The sequence below is a fragment of the Dipteris shenzhenensis genome, chromosome 22 (genome assembly GCF_047967505.1).
Source record: "Dipteris shenzhenensis isolate YYH24624 ecotype China chromosome 22, Dip_SZ_1.0, whole genome shotgun sequence".
Classification (NCBI taxonomy): domain Eukaryota; kingdom Viridiplantae; phylum Streptophyta; class Polypodiopsida; order Gleicheniales; family Dipteridaceae; genus Dipteris; species Dipteris shenzhenensis.
In genome coordinates this window covers 42189575-42203120 of record NC_141617.1, presented here as the reverse complement: position 1 = coordinate 42203120, position 13546 = coordinate 42189575, and the positions used below count along the sequence as shown (strand labels likewise).

At 41.4% G+C, this 13546-nt stretch overlaps 1 protein-coding gene across 1 annotated transcript; it reads left to right on the top strand.

The window, feature by feature from the left end:
- The first annotated feature begins 1203 nt into the window (after positions 1-1203).
- On the top strand, positions 1204-2542 carry LOC147888125 (B3 domain-containing protein REM16-like). The gene is made up of 3 exons (XM_087393293.1): positions 1204-1332; positions 1458-2012; positions 2261-2542. Exons 1-3 carry the CDS (start codon positions 1204-1206, stop codon positions 2540-2542), a joined length of 966 nt encoding a protein of 321 aa, XP_087249419.1.
- Positions 2543-13546: the final 11004 nt, after the last annotated feature.

Here is a 13546-nt window from a genome sequence, read left to right as displayed (position 1 = left end):
CTTGGCAACCTGGATTAGGCCTAGGCTCCCATTAAACACAACATAGAAAGTTGAAGAGATTGAGGAGCAGCATGAACAAGAGTTACTATCATGCTTGCTACCTCTTGCAAACCCTACATTAGCGGCCTTAATGATGCCTCAAGTGAACGCCTTGCCTCTCTCTTCTCTGCTTCCTTGGATCTACATCTGACTCGATGCTGTCGACAATCACTCCTTTACTAGCCCTAGATTTGCTGAGATTTTGCCTCCCTGTTGAGGTTTTACGAACACTTGAATCTTTGTGCGCAATTGGAGCAAGAGCTTTTCATGTTGTGCCGCTCCAATGCATAGTGCATGGGTCGGTACTAATATCTCTATGCTATATATTATTGAGATTGTTCTTCTCTTGAACTTAATGCTCTCTCTCGCTACACGTGTCACCTTCAAGAAGCTCCCAAAAATGCAAGTTGTTGAGGAGAGGCAAATGAACAGGGAGCTACCATATTGTGGCAATTTAGTTATGCATAGGGACATGCAAATTTCCCCTAAAATTTAGTTGTGCACAAAGACCATGGACCCGAGCAGAGCTGACGGTTGTGCATGTCTTCCACGTGGTTGAGCCCACCAAAATTTGAATAGCTATTACACACCTTTAAAGATTAAACCCAAGACCCCTCTTGTCACACTCAAGGGCAATAGTGATGCTTAAAACTATTCCTTCATTTTGTAAATCCTTAATCGGCATGTTACAATCAAGGTGTGTGGCAGGTCCCCTTATATATATATATAAGTGCCTTACCATAGTGGCCGAGTGCTGCATGAGGCATGAGTGGCGGAGGAGTGGCCTCAGTTTTGCTCGGCATGCAGAAGGAAATTGACGGCGTAATCTTATCAATTTCCCTATGATGTGTTCATTTGCTGTCTATCGCTCTGTCCGAGTATGTCCGGCACTGTTGGTCTGTCTTGCCTGAGCAAAGTTCCATATTTCAATCCCCGTGCTTGTTTTGATTAGAACTTTGTCGCTCATGGGTACCGCCATCCTCTTTCTGTTCTTATGGTTACAATTATTCTTAATTTGGAGCTTGAAATGATGTACTTTGTAGAAGCCTCTCGTCTTTGCGCACACACAATAACTCTACAAGGAGTTTCGGATTGCTGTCCTGTTGTTCCTGTTTAGAGGATTTTACAGCTTGATTTATCAGCCGGTAAGTAGCGGGTAATCGAATGACGAGCAAGCAGGGCGCTGCTGATGGACATACGTCCCTAGAAAACGGCGCCATGCTAGTACCAGTGGCTGCGAGTTTCTTCAAGGTTGTAAAGCCACGCATGGAGGGAAGAAGTGGATGTTACATGGTAATGTTTGCTGTAGACCTCGTCATCGAAACGATTATGGTCGCCAAAAACGCATGTGAATGCAGAAACTGTTTGCTCTTTTTCACTGTGCAGTTCAATCTGAAAGATGTGTTGTGGAATGTCAGAAATTTCCTCGAGCTTATACGGAGAGGTTCCAAGATTATTTAGCAGACAGACTAGAGCTGCAAGCACCTAGCGGTCAAGTGTGGTGTGTAGAATCAGAGAGAGATGCCAAAAGGAAACTGCGTATCGTGGGTGGGTGGAAGCAATTTGCCAGTGACTTAGGTCTTCAGAGCGGGGATTTGGTGGTTTTCCAATTGTTGTCCAAAGGGCGCTTTCAAGTGCAGCTGTACGAGGGCGAAGATACCTGTGAAAAAGAAGATACATACGAAATTAAGCTGCCCAGAAAGAAGCGTAAACGCGTTTCTCAAACTCTTAGTTCCAAGAAAAAACACGAGAGCCAGGAGCTTAAGTCCACAGAGGAGTTAACCACAAAGGATGGCTTTGTTCTGAAAGCATGCGCAAGCGGTGAATCAGTCCAACTGCCCGCTACGGAGAAAGAATTACAGCTTCAGGAAAAAACTAAAAAGGCGTTCGCAAAAGCATGCGAGTTCTCTTCCAGCAATCCATTCGTAGTAACAGTGATGAGCCATTCAAGCACTTCCTACGGTTTCAAGCTGGTAAAGCTCCTTATCCTTTCCTTCTCACCATCGCCCAAATTAGCTTCTGATCCTTTCCTTCTTACCATTAGCCAACGTTTCCACGTCCGACGGTTTAAGTCAAAACTATGTGACAACTAGCTTGTGAGAAGCGAATTTTCGTTCTGATCTATGTACATTCCAAACTATTACTCTTCAACTTTCCTCCCTTTTTCTTGTAGCTAGGCCCGAGTGTCTCACCTCTTTGCTTACCGTACCTTTTTTTGTAGTTCATAAACAGACAGTGGACCAAAAAATACATGAGCGATTCACGCAAGGAAATTGTTCTCGCTATCGATGGGAGCAACGAAAGGTGGCCGGTCGTATGGCTGGGAAATAACAATCGCCGCGGTTGTTTCAGTGGAGGATGGAAGCATTTTGCGGAGGAGAATCACTTGAAATGTGGGGACGTCTGCGTATTAGAACTGATGGAAATTGAAAACACATCCACATTCAAGGTTCACATATTCAAAATCGATGCTGCTGATAGTGAGCAACTCAATGTCATATAAAAGCTACAACTTCAAATGCATTAATTCACGTCTTTATCAGAATTATATAATCATAGTTGGCATTTTGCTTTTGCAATGAGTAGGCACTCTTCTTGCATTTTCTTGAATTCTAGAATGATTTTCTCTCTCTTGCAAACTATGCCCTTTTGCACCACCTAGATGCTAATGAAATGTTGGTAGGTGAACCTCAAAAATGAAATGTTGGTAAGTGAACCATGATCTTGTAAAGATTCGACTTAACAGGCATCCTCCAAGGGATAAAAAAATTCGTTTATAAATCATCACCCCCAAATTTTATGCAAGAGGTAAAAGCTAGCATCTAGGTTGAGGAAATGTCCACATTGCTATGCACATGAATTTATGACATATTGCACCATGTATGACATGGCTGCAGTTCACCCTTGGTTCACTCCCATGTCAAAGGCATTCCAAGCTTCATGAAGTTGTAAACAAATGGACAAAGTAGGGCTAGAGATTAAACAAATGGACAAAGTAGGGCTAGAGAATATGAGGTGCCAAAAGATTTAGGGTTATATCTATACATAAAATAGATAGTCCACAATAATGTGGCGTAGGATTCGAAAGGTTTAGGGTTAAATCTAATGTTAGAATGCATTTTTACATTTCTAGTGTATAAGGTCCATAAATTGTTACGTAAACCTTTTGGTTTCTTTCTCTTTCTTTTCTCGCATGCCTTTCCATTTAACCATAAGGCTTTGAGCTAAAACTAGAGCAAATGTAGGACCTGATGGTGAATCAAAGTGGACATGATTTATGAGTTGAACTATTTAGTGGTAAGAGTTGTGGGGAGGAGGGCTGAGGGAGAGATTCTTAGGGGCGAGATCAACCTCAAAATGTGATTAGTGCAAGGGGGGAGAAGGGCGAGGTTTCCACAGGGAGGGTATATGGGGGGGAATTGAAGGCTCCTCTGACATCCAGATTCCATACTATACTCCCTTCTACTGCCAAGAATATGTTCTACACTTTGGATCCTAATGATCTCTACTTGCACCAATAATCCCCTTTGCCTTACCACATGGCCAGGCGGGCTAGTAAATGCTGGGCCATCCAACCAAGTTGCCCCCACATACGAGCATGTCAGGTCGATGGGGCCACTTGGATCGACCATTCTAGGCTATTGGGTTGGCCAAATTAGGGGCTCAATCAAATTGATGATGCAAGATCTAGATTTTTTCTATAAAAAAAGAAGGATAGGAATCTCTAAAGTGCTCTAGTTAATGAATTGGATGTTGTACAAGGTAGAAGGAATTGAATAGGCTTCAAGGTGTGATATACTAAAGCTAACAATGATAGAAGGGCCGGGTGGATAGGTGTTCCATTTGGAGTTGTATCATTAGGATGTCATAGTTTTCTTCTAAACTATGTTATAAGGTGGATTCGTACTATGTAGTTTCAAGTCGGTTAATTTGTTTAGAAGGTTTGATAAAGGGTGATCAGTAGGCGGTTGTGTCCCATTTTATGAAGCTCTTATGAAGTAAGTTATCATTGTACTTGTGTTATCACTTGCCAATGGTTTATTTATAGGTCTATAGAATTAGTTTAGAGTCTGAAGGAAAAATTGATGTAATGGGGTGTACCAAGGGGTACAAAGTTTGTGTCACCACATGGTGGTTAGTGTGACCAGGTTAGGTGGTAGAAGGTTCTAGTAGGTGTGATTGAGAGAATCATGGATCTGATTGAGAGATACTGATCTAGATGCTCTACTGAGCTCACATATGGTGTCATACATGGAGTGTAACCAGTGCCTATATATTGGCCATCTCTCATATGAATAAACAAGCTTTTTCTTCATCTTGTGTCCACACATGAGCCTACCCTAGCCCGTAGCTTCATCTTCTTCATCACTTTCACCCTTTGAAGTCTACTCCATGCATTAACGATTAGCTACCTCCTTTGGCTTCGTCGCCTTCGTGGTGTCTCTCCTTTTTTGTTGGCATCCCCTTGGGCTTCTAAGCTTGCGACTTCTCTACTAGTTTTTTTGCTCATTCCTTCTCATAGACGAGTTCTCTTGCTTGTCTAAGGTTCTACTTTGCTTAGAGACTCGGTTTCTGTCTAATGCTCTTTGTTGGCCTTACCGATCGCTTGCCGTGGCTCTCGTGCTCCGGTTGGGCACATGGCATGCACGTTGACCGTGTGATCGTGGACGGTTTTTCGTTTGTTGTATAGACCTGAATGCGATGTCATCGCTCGTTTGTTTTCCTCATTTGAGCTGGGCGACGTCCAAGCCTTTCTTGTGTTTTACTTCAAAGATTCTTCCCAACTCCAAGATTTTGAGAAGAGAGAGCGCTCCAGGTTCATCGTAGACGGCACCCTGAGACGGTGCTCGCAATCAGCACGAGATTGTTGCTGCCCTCAGCTTCGCTTAGATCTCTCCATCGCTTGGCTTCCGTGAGCATGTCTAATTGCGAGTTCCATCGCCCTTCCAACATTTGAGCGAGCTGCACGAACATTGGAGCTACCTACGGTGCAGCTTGGAGTGTATCGCTTGCCTCCCTGTGTTTTCTCCCCCTCCTCTCTACACTCCAAAGCATCCGCATCCGGCCTCCTCACAGTTCGCTTGCATGATAGCCAACCCAACACAACTGCACAAGCAACTATAATTCCTTTGGCTCTACCTGCCTGCATGAAAAATGTTAGCTACACTCTCTCTGAAGCCGGCTTTTGCTGCCTACGTTGATCCACTGGCGCAAGGGTGAACTAACTGGTGCTGATGCTTTTGGATGCATCTACATGGCATGAACCTCGATTCTGCAAGATTCTGGACGTCAAACAAGTGGGTATTTCTCTCTCCATGTCTCGGGGTCCTGAGACATTCGCTGGTTGGTGCCCTCAGATCTGGGATGGAAAGCCCGTGTCTTTGTTTTCCTAACCATTCTTATGCTCAAGCTCTCATTGCTGCCAGCAGCGTCGCAGAGGAGACGGCTCATGATTTGAGATAGATGTCTGGCTCTGCTGGAGAGGCTGGAAGATTCGAAAGAAAAGCCACAGATGCTTGGATCTGCTCCACCAAATCTCACCAACCGGGTGCAACAGCAACACTTTCTTGGGACCCTCCAACCAATTTTCTCCTTAAGCCTGCTGGCTCTGAGCTCCTGGAGCAGCCCTAGGTGTTATCTTCAAGCGGCTTGTTCTTGGTGCTGCTACATGGTGGGAGATGGTGGGTCGACAAGTCAGCAACGTTGATCAAGAGCATTCCTTACATGCTCTATAGCCAGGCCTAACTCGTGGCGTCAAGCTGTTCTACTGTTCGTTCACTAACACCGTCAGATCACCGGGTATAAAAGGTACATCATTCTAAGTGTAAATTCCAGTGTTTTTCATGCTTGTTCAACAGAACTCTTACAATGCATCTATTTCCTATTGTGGGGGGTGAGTTTTAGCCGAGGTTCACTTTTTACTTTTCATCTATGGCCTATCTTCCGTAATGCTTCTCTGTTGATGTGGTGGTTTGAGTCGACGAGGTGTTTTTTGATTCGCTCTATCCTAGAAACTCTTGAAACTTTGGAAGCTCACTCTATTCTCTCCAATCTAGTAGTTTCTCGCACTTCTGAACCAAGACCTATTGTTGTTAGGACAAGTTCCCTTCTTTCTTAGTGTTGGTATATATATATATATATATATATATATAGTTGAGTTATTGGTTTGATTCTTGCTTATTGATGCTTATAAATTATTATTTGTTTGGACATAGGATTTTAGAATATCTTCTATTTCCTTGGTGACGCAAGAAGTGACATATAGAGATGTTGATTTACTCCAATTCAGGCACAATTAATACTTCGTAAATAATTAGAATTTTAGAATAAGAATTTTACTTGGTTGTTACTTCATATTTATGTAGGTTATTATTGGCTTGGTTTGAAGTTGTATAATCTCTCTATTTATGGTTAAGTCTAAGTATATATTTAGTTAATGAGTATAGATTTTCTTTATGTAGATCTAATTTTATTATACATATTCGTTTTTTTATATATATACACACACACATGTGTGTGTGTGTGTGTGTTTCTAGTGTATTAGACAAGTTTATTAATGTTGATTGTCTTAGCCATAGTGGTCTAAATAGGAGAATTTTGTTCGAGTGCCTTGAACTTCTGCTTTTCTTTCGTGGAATTTTTTTGAAATGATGTGTCTCCCTAATGGTTTTGTTTGGATTTTACGAGGAAATACTTTTATTTTTTTGTTTAATTCTAGGTATATATTTAGATTATAATTATAGTTATTCTTTATGTGTCATTATAGTTAGGTGTGATTATAGTTATAGTTAGCTTTAGAATTTTTTGATGCATTAGGTGGTTGAAACATGAATGCCTTCATGATGATGAGGAAAATGCCATAGAGGACATTATCAAATGCGTCAAGACAGAAATACCACAAGTTGAAGGGGACAAGAATGATATATGCAATATCAGTCAAAATGGCACACAAGCACAAGTCTATTTTAGAGGGAGGGCAACAAGAATTAAGATCCTTAACAAACACATAAGTTGAGCATACAAGGATTTGGATATCTGAGGAATTCACTATGATTCAACTCAAACAAAGGAATAGAGAACTCACCAAAGTGAGGGAGGTATTGTGTGCTTTGATGGAATTGATTTGAGAGTGCTAGGGTCTTACAAGTCATAGGTTGGATTGAAGCACATGTAGGTTGTTAAACCTAGGAAGGAAATGGCAGTCCTTGATAGTTTGAGGAAGGGGGAACCAAGAAGTGGCTAAAGATGTAGATTATGAGAGAAACAGTTGAAGTTATTGTGAGCTTTGATAGAATTTTTTTGAGAGTGCTAGGGTCTTACAAGTGTCAAGTTGGATTGAAGCACATGTAGATTGTTAAAGCTAGGAAGGAAATGGGAGTCATTGGGAGCAATTAAATGCCCACATGTTGAGCTAGCAACTTCTTTAGTTTGAAGAGGCTAGGAAAAAGGCATGTGATCAGGGATTTAGAACATGCTTTTCCTTAGTTTGCTTTTTTCACCCATTTAAACTCAAGACATCATCCAAAATGCTCATGTTGAGGATTGATTATGCTTTGACTCAGAAACAAACATAGACTTGTTCCCCCTAAGAGTGCAACCAAAACTTGAAAACTTCACGAGGTAGCTCAGGATGAAAATTGAAACAGATATGATAGAACAAATGAACACTTACATATGAATGCCGAGTTTATTAATGATGTTCACAACACTTTGCTCCTTCATCACACAATACTCTCAAGGAGCTACAAAACCTTCCGACTTAGTTGAAATGTGCAATAGCACTTTGGCTACAACTATGAAAGATATGGTGTGGATCTGGCAAGCCTCCAACTAAGGGCTTCTACGGGATTCATGTGCTCACTCAACTTTGTAGATCTTGGTTGCTTTGATGCATGTTGCAGATGGATCTTTGTTGTGCAACTTTGTTAGGTAACTATAGCCTTTGGTGCCTTCATCTTTGGTTTCCTTTGCCTTCAATCGCACTCATTAGGTTGATGTCCCCTTCGGTCTTCAGAGCCTTCACTTTCAATGACAAAACTTTGTTAGGTTTCTATGGCCTTCGGTCTTAGGCATGTCTACATAAGGCCTCTCTTTGTGTGACTTCTCCATGCCACTCTAGCATCTAGCCTCTTGCCTTTGGCTCTAGAAGATAGCTTGAAAATACATTACATTGATAAGTCCTTTGTCTCTCCCAAATCACTTTTGATGGCACTTAAAGAAATACATGAAGCAACAACCAGGCAACTCCATGACCTTAGTTGTTCCTTTAGTAGAGTCAAGCTCCCCTCTAGCCACCATTACAAATGGTGGTGGTGCCAATCTATGATTGATGCCTCAAATCATTCTAGCAGTCTCACAAAGATTTGCTCTTAACATTTCCATCCGGTGAAGTCCACCCTCGAATTAATGCTATGATTCATCATCTAGGTTGTCATTAGGGTTGCTTGACATCCAAGTTGTCAACAAGGTTACCTGTTATTCGGGTCCAACCCAACTTTTGAGGACCTTCATGTCTTCCAAAATCCAGCTAATCCATAAATATTTGCATGATGGTACTTTTCTTTGGTTGAAGAAAGTGCAACCACGGGCTGCTTGCTAAGCCATGAGATGGCCCGAGATAGATCATCTATTGACCAAAATTCTATTGAGCAAACTTATTCTCTGAGGAAAGCTTGCCAACTTCTGTGAGACATGAATAAGGAAAGAAAATTCCCCAAAATCTTGACCTTGGCATGCCCTCAAAATTAGTCTCTAAAATTCTGGCACTCTTGCAGTCTTCAAGTGTCTTGACGTACAAGTGGTGTTCACTTCTCTTTTGCCGAATCTTCGTCTTCCTTAGATCCGGCCTTGATTTTGACCCTATGTCACTTGGCCCTGGATGTGGGTTCAATGTTGAAACCAAATTCAATCCTTCACCAAAGTGTGATGTAGGGGAATTAGGGAATCAATACTATGAAATGTCATCCTGGTTGTCATCAAGTTATCTATCCTCTAGGTTGTCAAGAAGGTTACCTCTCATCTGAGTCCAACCAAGAACTCCAACCCAATCTGGGATGCCTGCAAGTTTACCTATCATCCGGATCCAATTTCAAACTCTTGCCTTCTGGAACCCAGCCAAGGATCCGTAATTTGGCTTCACTCTAAAGACCAAATCACCTCTTCATATTTCAGCTTCGCTTTGAAGACTGAATACGATCTTCATACATTGTCTTCACTTTGAAGACCGAATATGATCTATCATCTATCTTGATGTCTTCCTCACATGGGAGCTCACATAGGAGGTAGTGATCTCTAACAAGGACTCTGAAAAAGCAAAATGCCTTGCAAATCACATCTATAAAGCCTTAGTCTTTACATAAAAAGACAAGCTCTTCTTTTATAATTTTGAAGAGCTAATTTATATTATGCAATTGTTGCATATAGCAAACCACCCTGCTGTGCCTCAATGATGAATTATTCCGTACACCAAAGTTCATAGTACATAGTTCACAATACATAGTTCTGATTTAGACACCACTTTTATAGGCATTATGTATAAGTAGCATCATTCTTTCAATGGTAGATACTACTTTCTAAAAGCATTATAGACTTGTATCATTCTTTCAATAATGCAAAATCTTGAAATTGTGCACACCAAATAAGGACAGAGAAAAACATTACAAATGAGCACAATTTGTCTCAAAATAACATGAGTAGTATGTGCCCCTACTCAACTAATTCGAATTGATTAGTCCCCCTTCCAAGTCACGAGACTCGATTAACATAATCTGTAATGTAAGGTTCAAAGTATGGGCCAAATTAACATAAGCTAAAATTAAAATCTAGGCTATCACCATGGCACATTAACTGTCCTTAAGATTCACAATCATGAGAGGAAGAGTGACCAAAAATCAAGAGCGAGTATTGCACTTCTGCAAAACCTTGGCTTCATTATTCTGCAAAACGTGGATCCAATCCACTACCGCATCCTAGAATGCCAGACCTAGCAACAACAAGCCGTGGTCGTGTGCCCCTAGTCAACTTGAATTCAAATTATGAATTAATTTGTCCCCCATCCAAGTCGTCGCGAGACCCGATTAACATAAGCTGTAATGTAAGGTTCAAGTATGCGTCGAATTAACATAAGGTAAATTTAAAATTTAGGCTATCGCCACAGTGCATTAACTATCCTCAAGATTTCGATTAATTAGTTGTGGAGAAAGACAGAGGGGTGAAAAGAAAGAGGGCAAGGTCATGATTAAAGGGATCAAGGGGGGAGAGGTAAATTAAAGAATAGTGGCATTAAAGAGGAGGGACCACTTATGAAAGGGGGGGGGGGGGCAAGGGAGGGGGGGGAGGGACCGCTTATGAAGGGGGCATTAAATAAGGGACAAAGGGTGGAGGGAGAACATTGTGGGTTCAAATCCTACCTTTGAACCCCTCTTGAATAATGAGCACTACATAAGCTTAGTAAATTAATTAACCCAAACAAATCAATTAATACATGGATAAAAATAGGTTAATTAGCCTCCATGACCCAAAACAAATAGGAATAAAATAAACTGGAGCCAAATAGGGGCCCCTAACGTTGGAAAAATCAAATTCATTAGTTAGTTTGGGGGGATGAGGTAAGGTTCAAGGCGGTTGATGTGCAATTCTCCGATTAAGGTAAGTGAAGGTATCTAGGGGCTTCTGGCTCCCTCTAGAACCTTCTCTATCTCCATTTCTCTCTCACCCGCCCCTACCTCCTCTCTCCGTCTCTCACCCGCCTCCTCGCTTCCCTCCCTGCCCTCTCTCTCGCCTCCTCCTGCAACTGCGTTGCTTCAGCCACCTTCCTTCATCCGCTCACCAAGCCTTCTTCCTTCAACCGCCTCACCAAGCCTTCTCCTTCACTCTTTCCTCCCTGCCCTCTCACACCCACTAGATCGCGCACACTTCTGATTGGAGCGACAAGTATGGAAGAAGCTTCAGTCGCAAACCTTCCTACGAAACCACGCAAGAACTTCAAAACAAACATCAAGACAAAGTAATTAATTCACTACAAACATAGCTTAAAAACAAATCAAACAATTGACGAGCAGAGCCTAGCTATGGAGAGGTTACTTCTTTTTTGAATGGTTACTTCATTTTGAATGGAAATTTTCTTTGTAAAATTAGGAACACACTGCAATTGAAATGAGCTAAATCCGATAAGTAGATGAGTAGATATGTTTTTTGGATGGAGGAGCCATTTAGTAGCCATTAAGAGATTGAATTTGAGGAGCCCGTATGTCCCACCCTCATGTTAGTAGCCATTAGGAGTCTATTTAGATTGAATTTGAGGAACCATTATGTCCCAGCCTCATGGCAAAAACAAGAGCGATTACTGCGCTTCTACTTCATTATTCTGCAAAACGTGGATCCAATCTACCACCGGATCCTAGAATGCCAAACGTAGGAGCAACAAGCCGTGGTCGTGAACTACTTGATGATCGAGTTGATCCACTTTGTGATTTGGATCCTTTTATCTTTTTTGTGACGAGGTAAAATCGAAGGCGAGGCACGATTTGAATGGTCACTCTTTTTTTTAAAGCCTCCGATGAAAATATCTCAGTATTTTCGGGAAACTCTCCGACGCTTGTGCTCTCTTCTCCCTTGCCTTCATCACCTGCAGTAGGGGACCATATTCATCCCTAGTAGCACGGTTGCAAATGAGCATACTTGCTTCTGGTAAGGTGGATTTTACGACCCATTTCACTGTTTCTGATTCGAGAACTCTCGAATTCAATCGCCAAAGCGGAGTAAAGATTGGCACAAACGAATATGAGGATTGTGAGTTGGTTTGAAGTGCAGATGCTAAGGGCGGTGGAACTCCGCCGACCTTTCCTTTCCCCTCCTCTCTCTCCCCTCCCCTCCTCAGCCAACGACCTTTGCTCTCAGGCCCCTTGGCGACAACCTCTGTTCTCCCTCCTCAGCTCCCCTAGTGGCGGCGACCTCTGCTCCCCCTCCTCATCCCCTTGGCTGCGACCTCTACTCGTCCGCTCCCTGAGCTCGCTCGCCTCTGTGCCGCTCACGCCCTGTTGCTCCTGGTCTACCATGACGTGGATAGGTTAGGGTCAAAGTTAGGTTGGTTTAAGTTATGGTTAAGGTTGTGTTAGGTTGGGTGGTTTAGGTCAATTTAATTAGTATTACCTGACGGAAGGTAAGAACAATGTGATTTAATCCAAATTATTGTCATTTCAAATAGTAGATTGATTTGATTTTTTTTTACAAGCATTTTTTTTAAAATGTTGCCTTTGGAATCATGGTGATAGGACTTTTGGAATGGAAGTTACAGATTTTAGTAAAAAGCAGAGCCAGTTTGTATGTCAATATGTATTCCAATCTCAACATGATTACATCGCTATATAATGAAGGAATGATCAATAGGAATAGAAGTTTCCATGCAATGGTGGGCTAGGTGGCAAGATCCACTACATGAAACATTGTCTAACAAATCTTCAATTCAAACTCCTCCACTAGTTTGAACACTCACGAAGCATAATGTTCTTTAACAAGTAGGACATGCCACAAAGGGCAACCAAATATGAGATACATTTTCTCACGTCAAAATAGTATAACATTTGATGAGGTGCATTCCTTGATCATATATTATGGAGCAATTAAAGGAAAAAATCATGCAACGTTGACCTACCTTTGGTACTCCATTGGAATATAAATAGTAAGTTCATGGTGATGAATTGAAACACTCCACAAAAAATGCATCAATAACAATATGCTCCCTTCAATTCAACGAGAAACTTTACAATCATTATGGGACCCACGCCAGCTACCATGCCAAAGATTCATTGAATCAATATTAAATTTGTTGACTAAACACATCAAGGCTCTCTTGAAGGATCAAACAAAAATTAGAATGGGATGTTTGAGAGTAGTATTTACATCAAAGATTTGAAAAATTATAAACAATTGAATTGGTTTGAAAGGGGGAGAGAAAACATATGTTTGCGTACTCGATTTTTGGAAAAGTAGATGGTAATTCATTAGAAAAGGGTGGCCATGGAGAATCAATTGTGTAGATCATCTCTGTTACAAGAGAGGATGTAATAAGGTTCATTTGTTATCATATGATGCTATCGCACCTTGTTCCAATGCTTACTTATATCAAAAGTTCATTGAAGCTTAAATTGACTGGATCTCACAAGATGGCTTGTTGCTGGGATTATTTCCAGCATATTCGAGAGGTATTGAAGAGCAGTTTGTTGAAATGGCTCAGTAAAACGATTTCCACAACATTGGTGTGGAATTGAAGGACAATCGTTCCGATCATCATAAAACTGGATCATCGATAAAATAGCTGCTTTTATTTCTGCATAAACGCAACCTTCAGACTCCATGAATCTTCCTGTGGTAGCCATTGCTGCTAGGATCCCGATTGTGTATGTAAACTTTCTGATAAAGGGATAACTATAATTCCATCTTGGAATGATTTTTTGTAGAATTGCGAATGTTGAAATAGTGATTTGACCCAAAATAGTTGAAATGCATG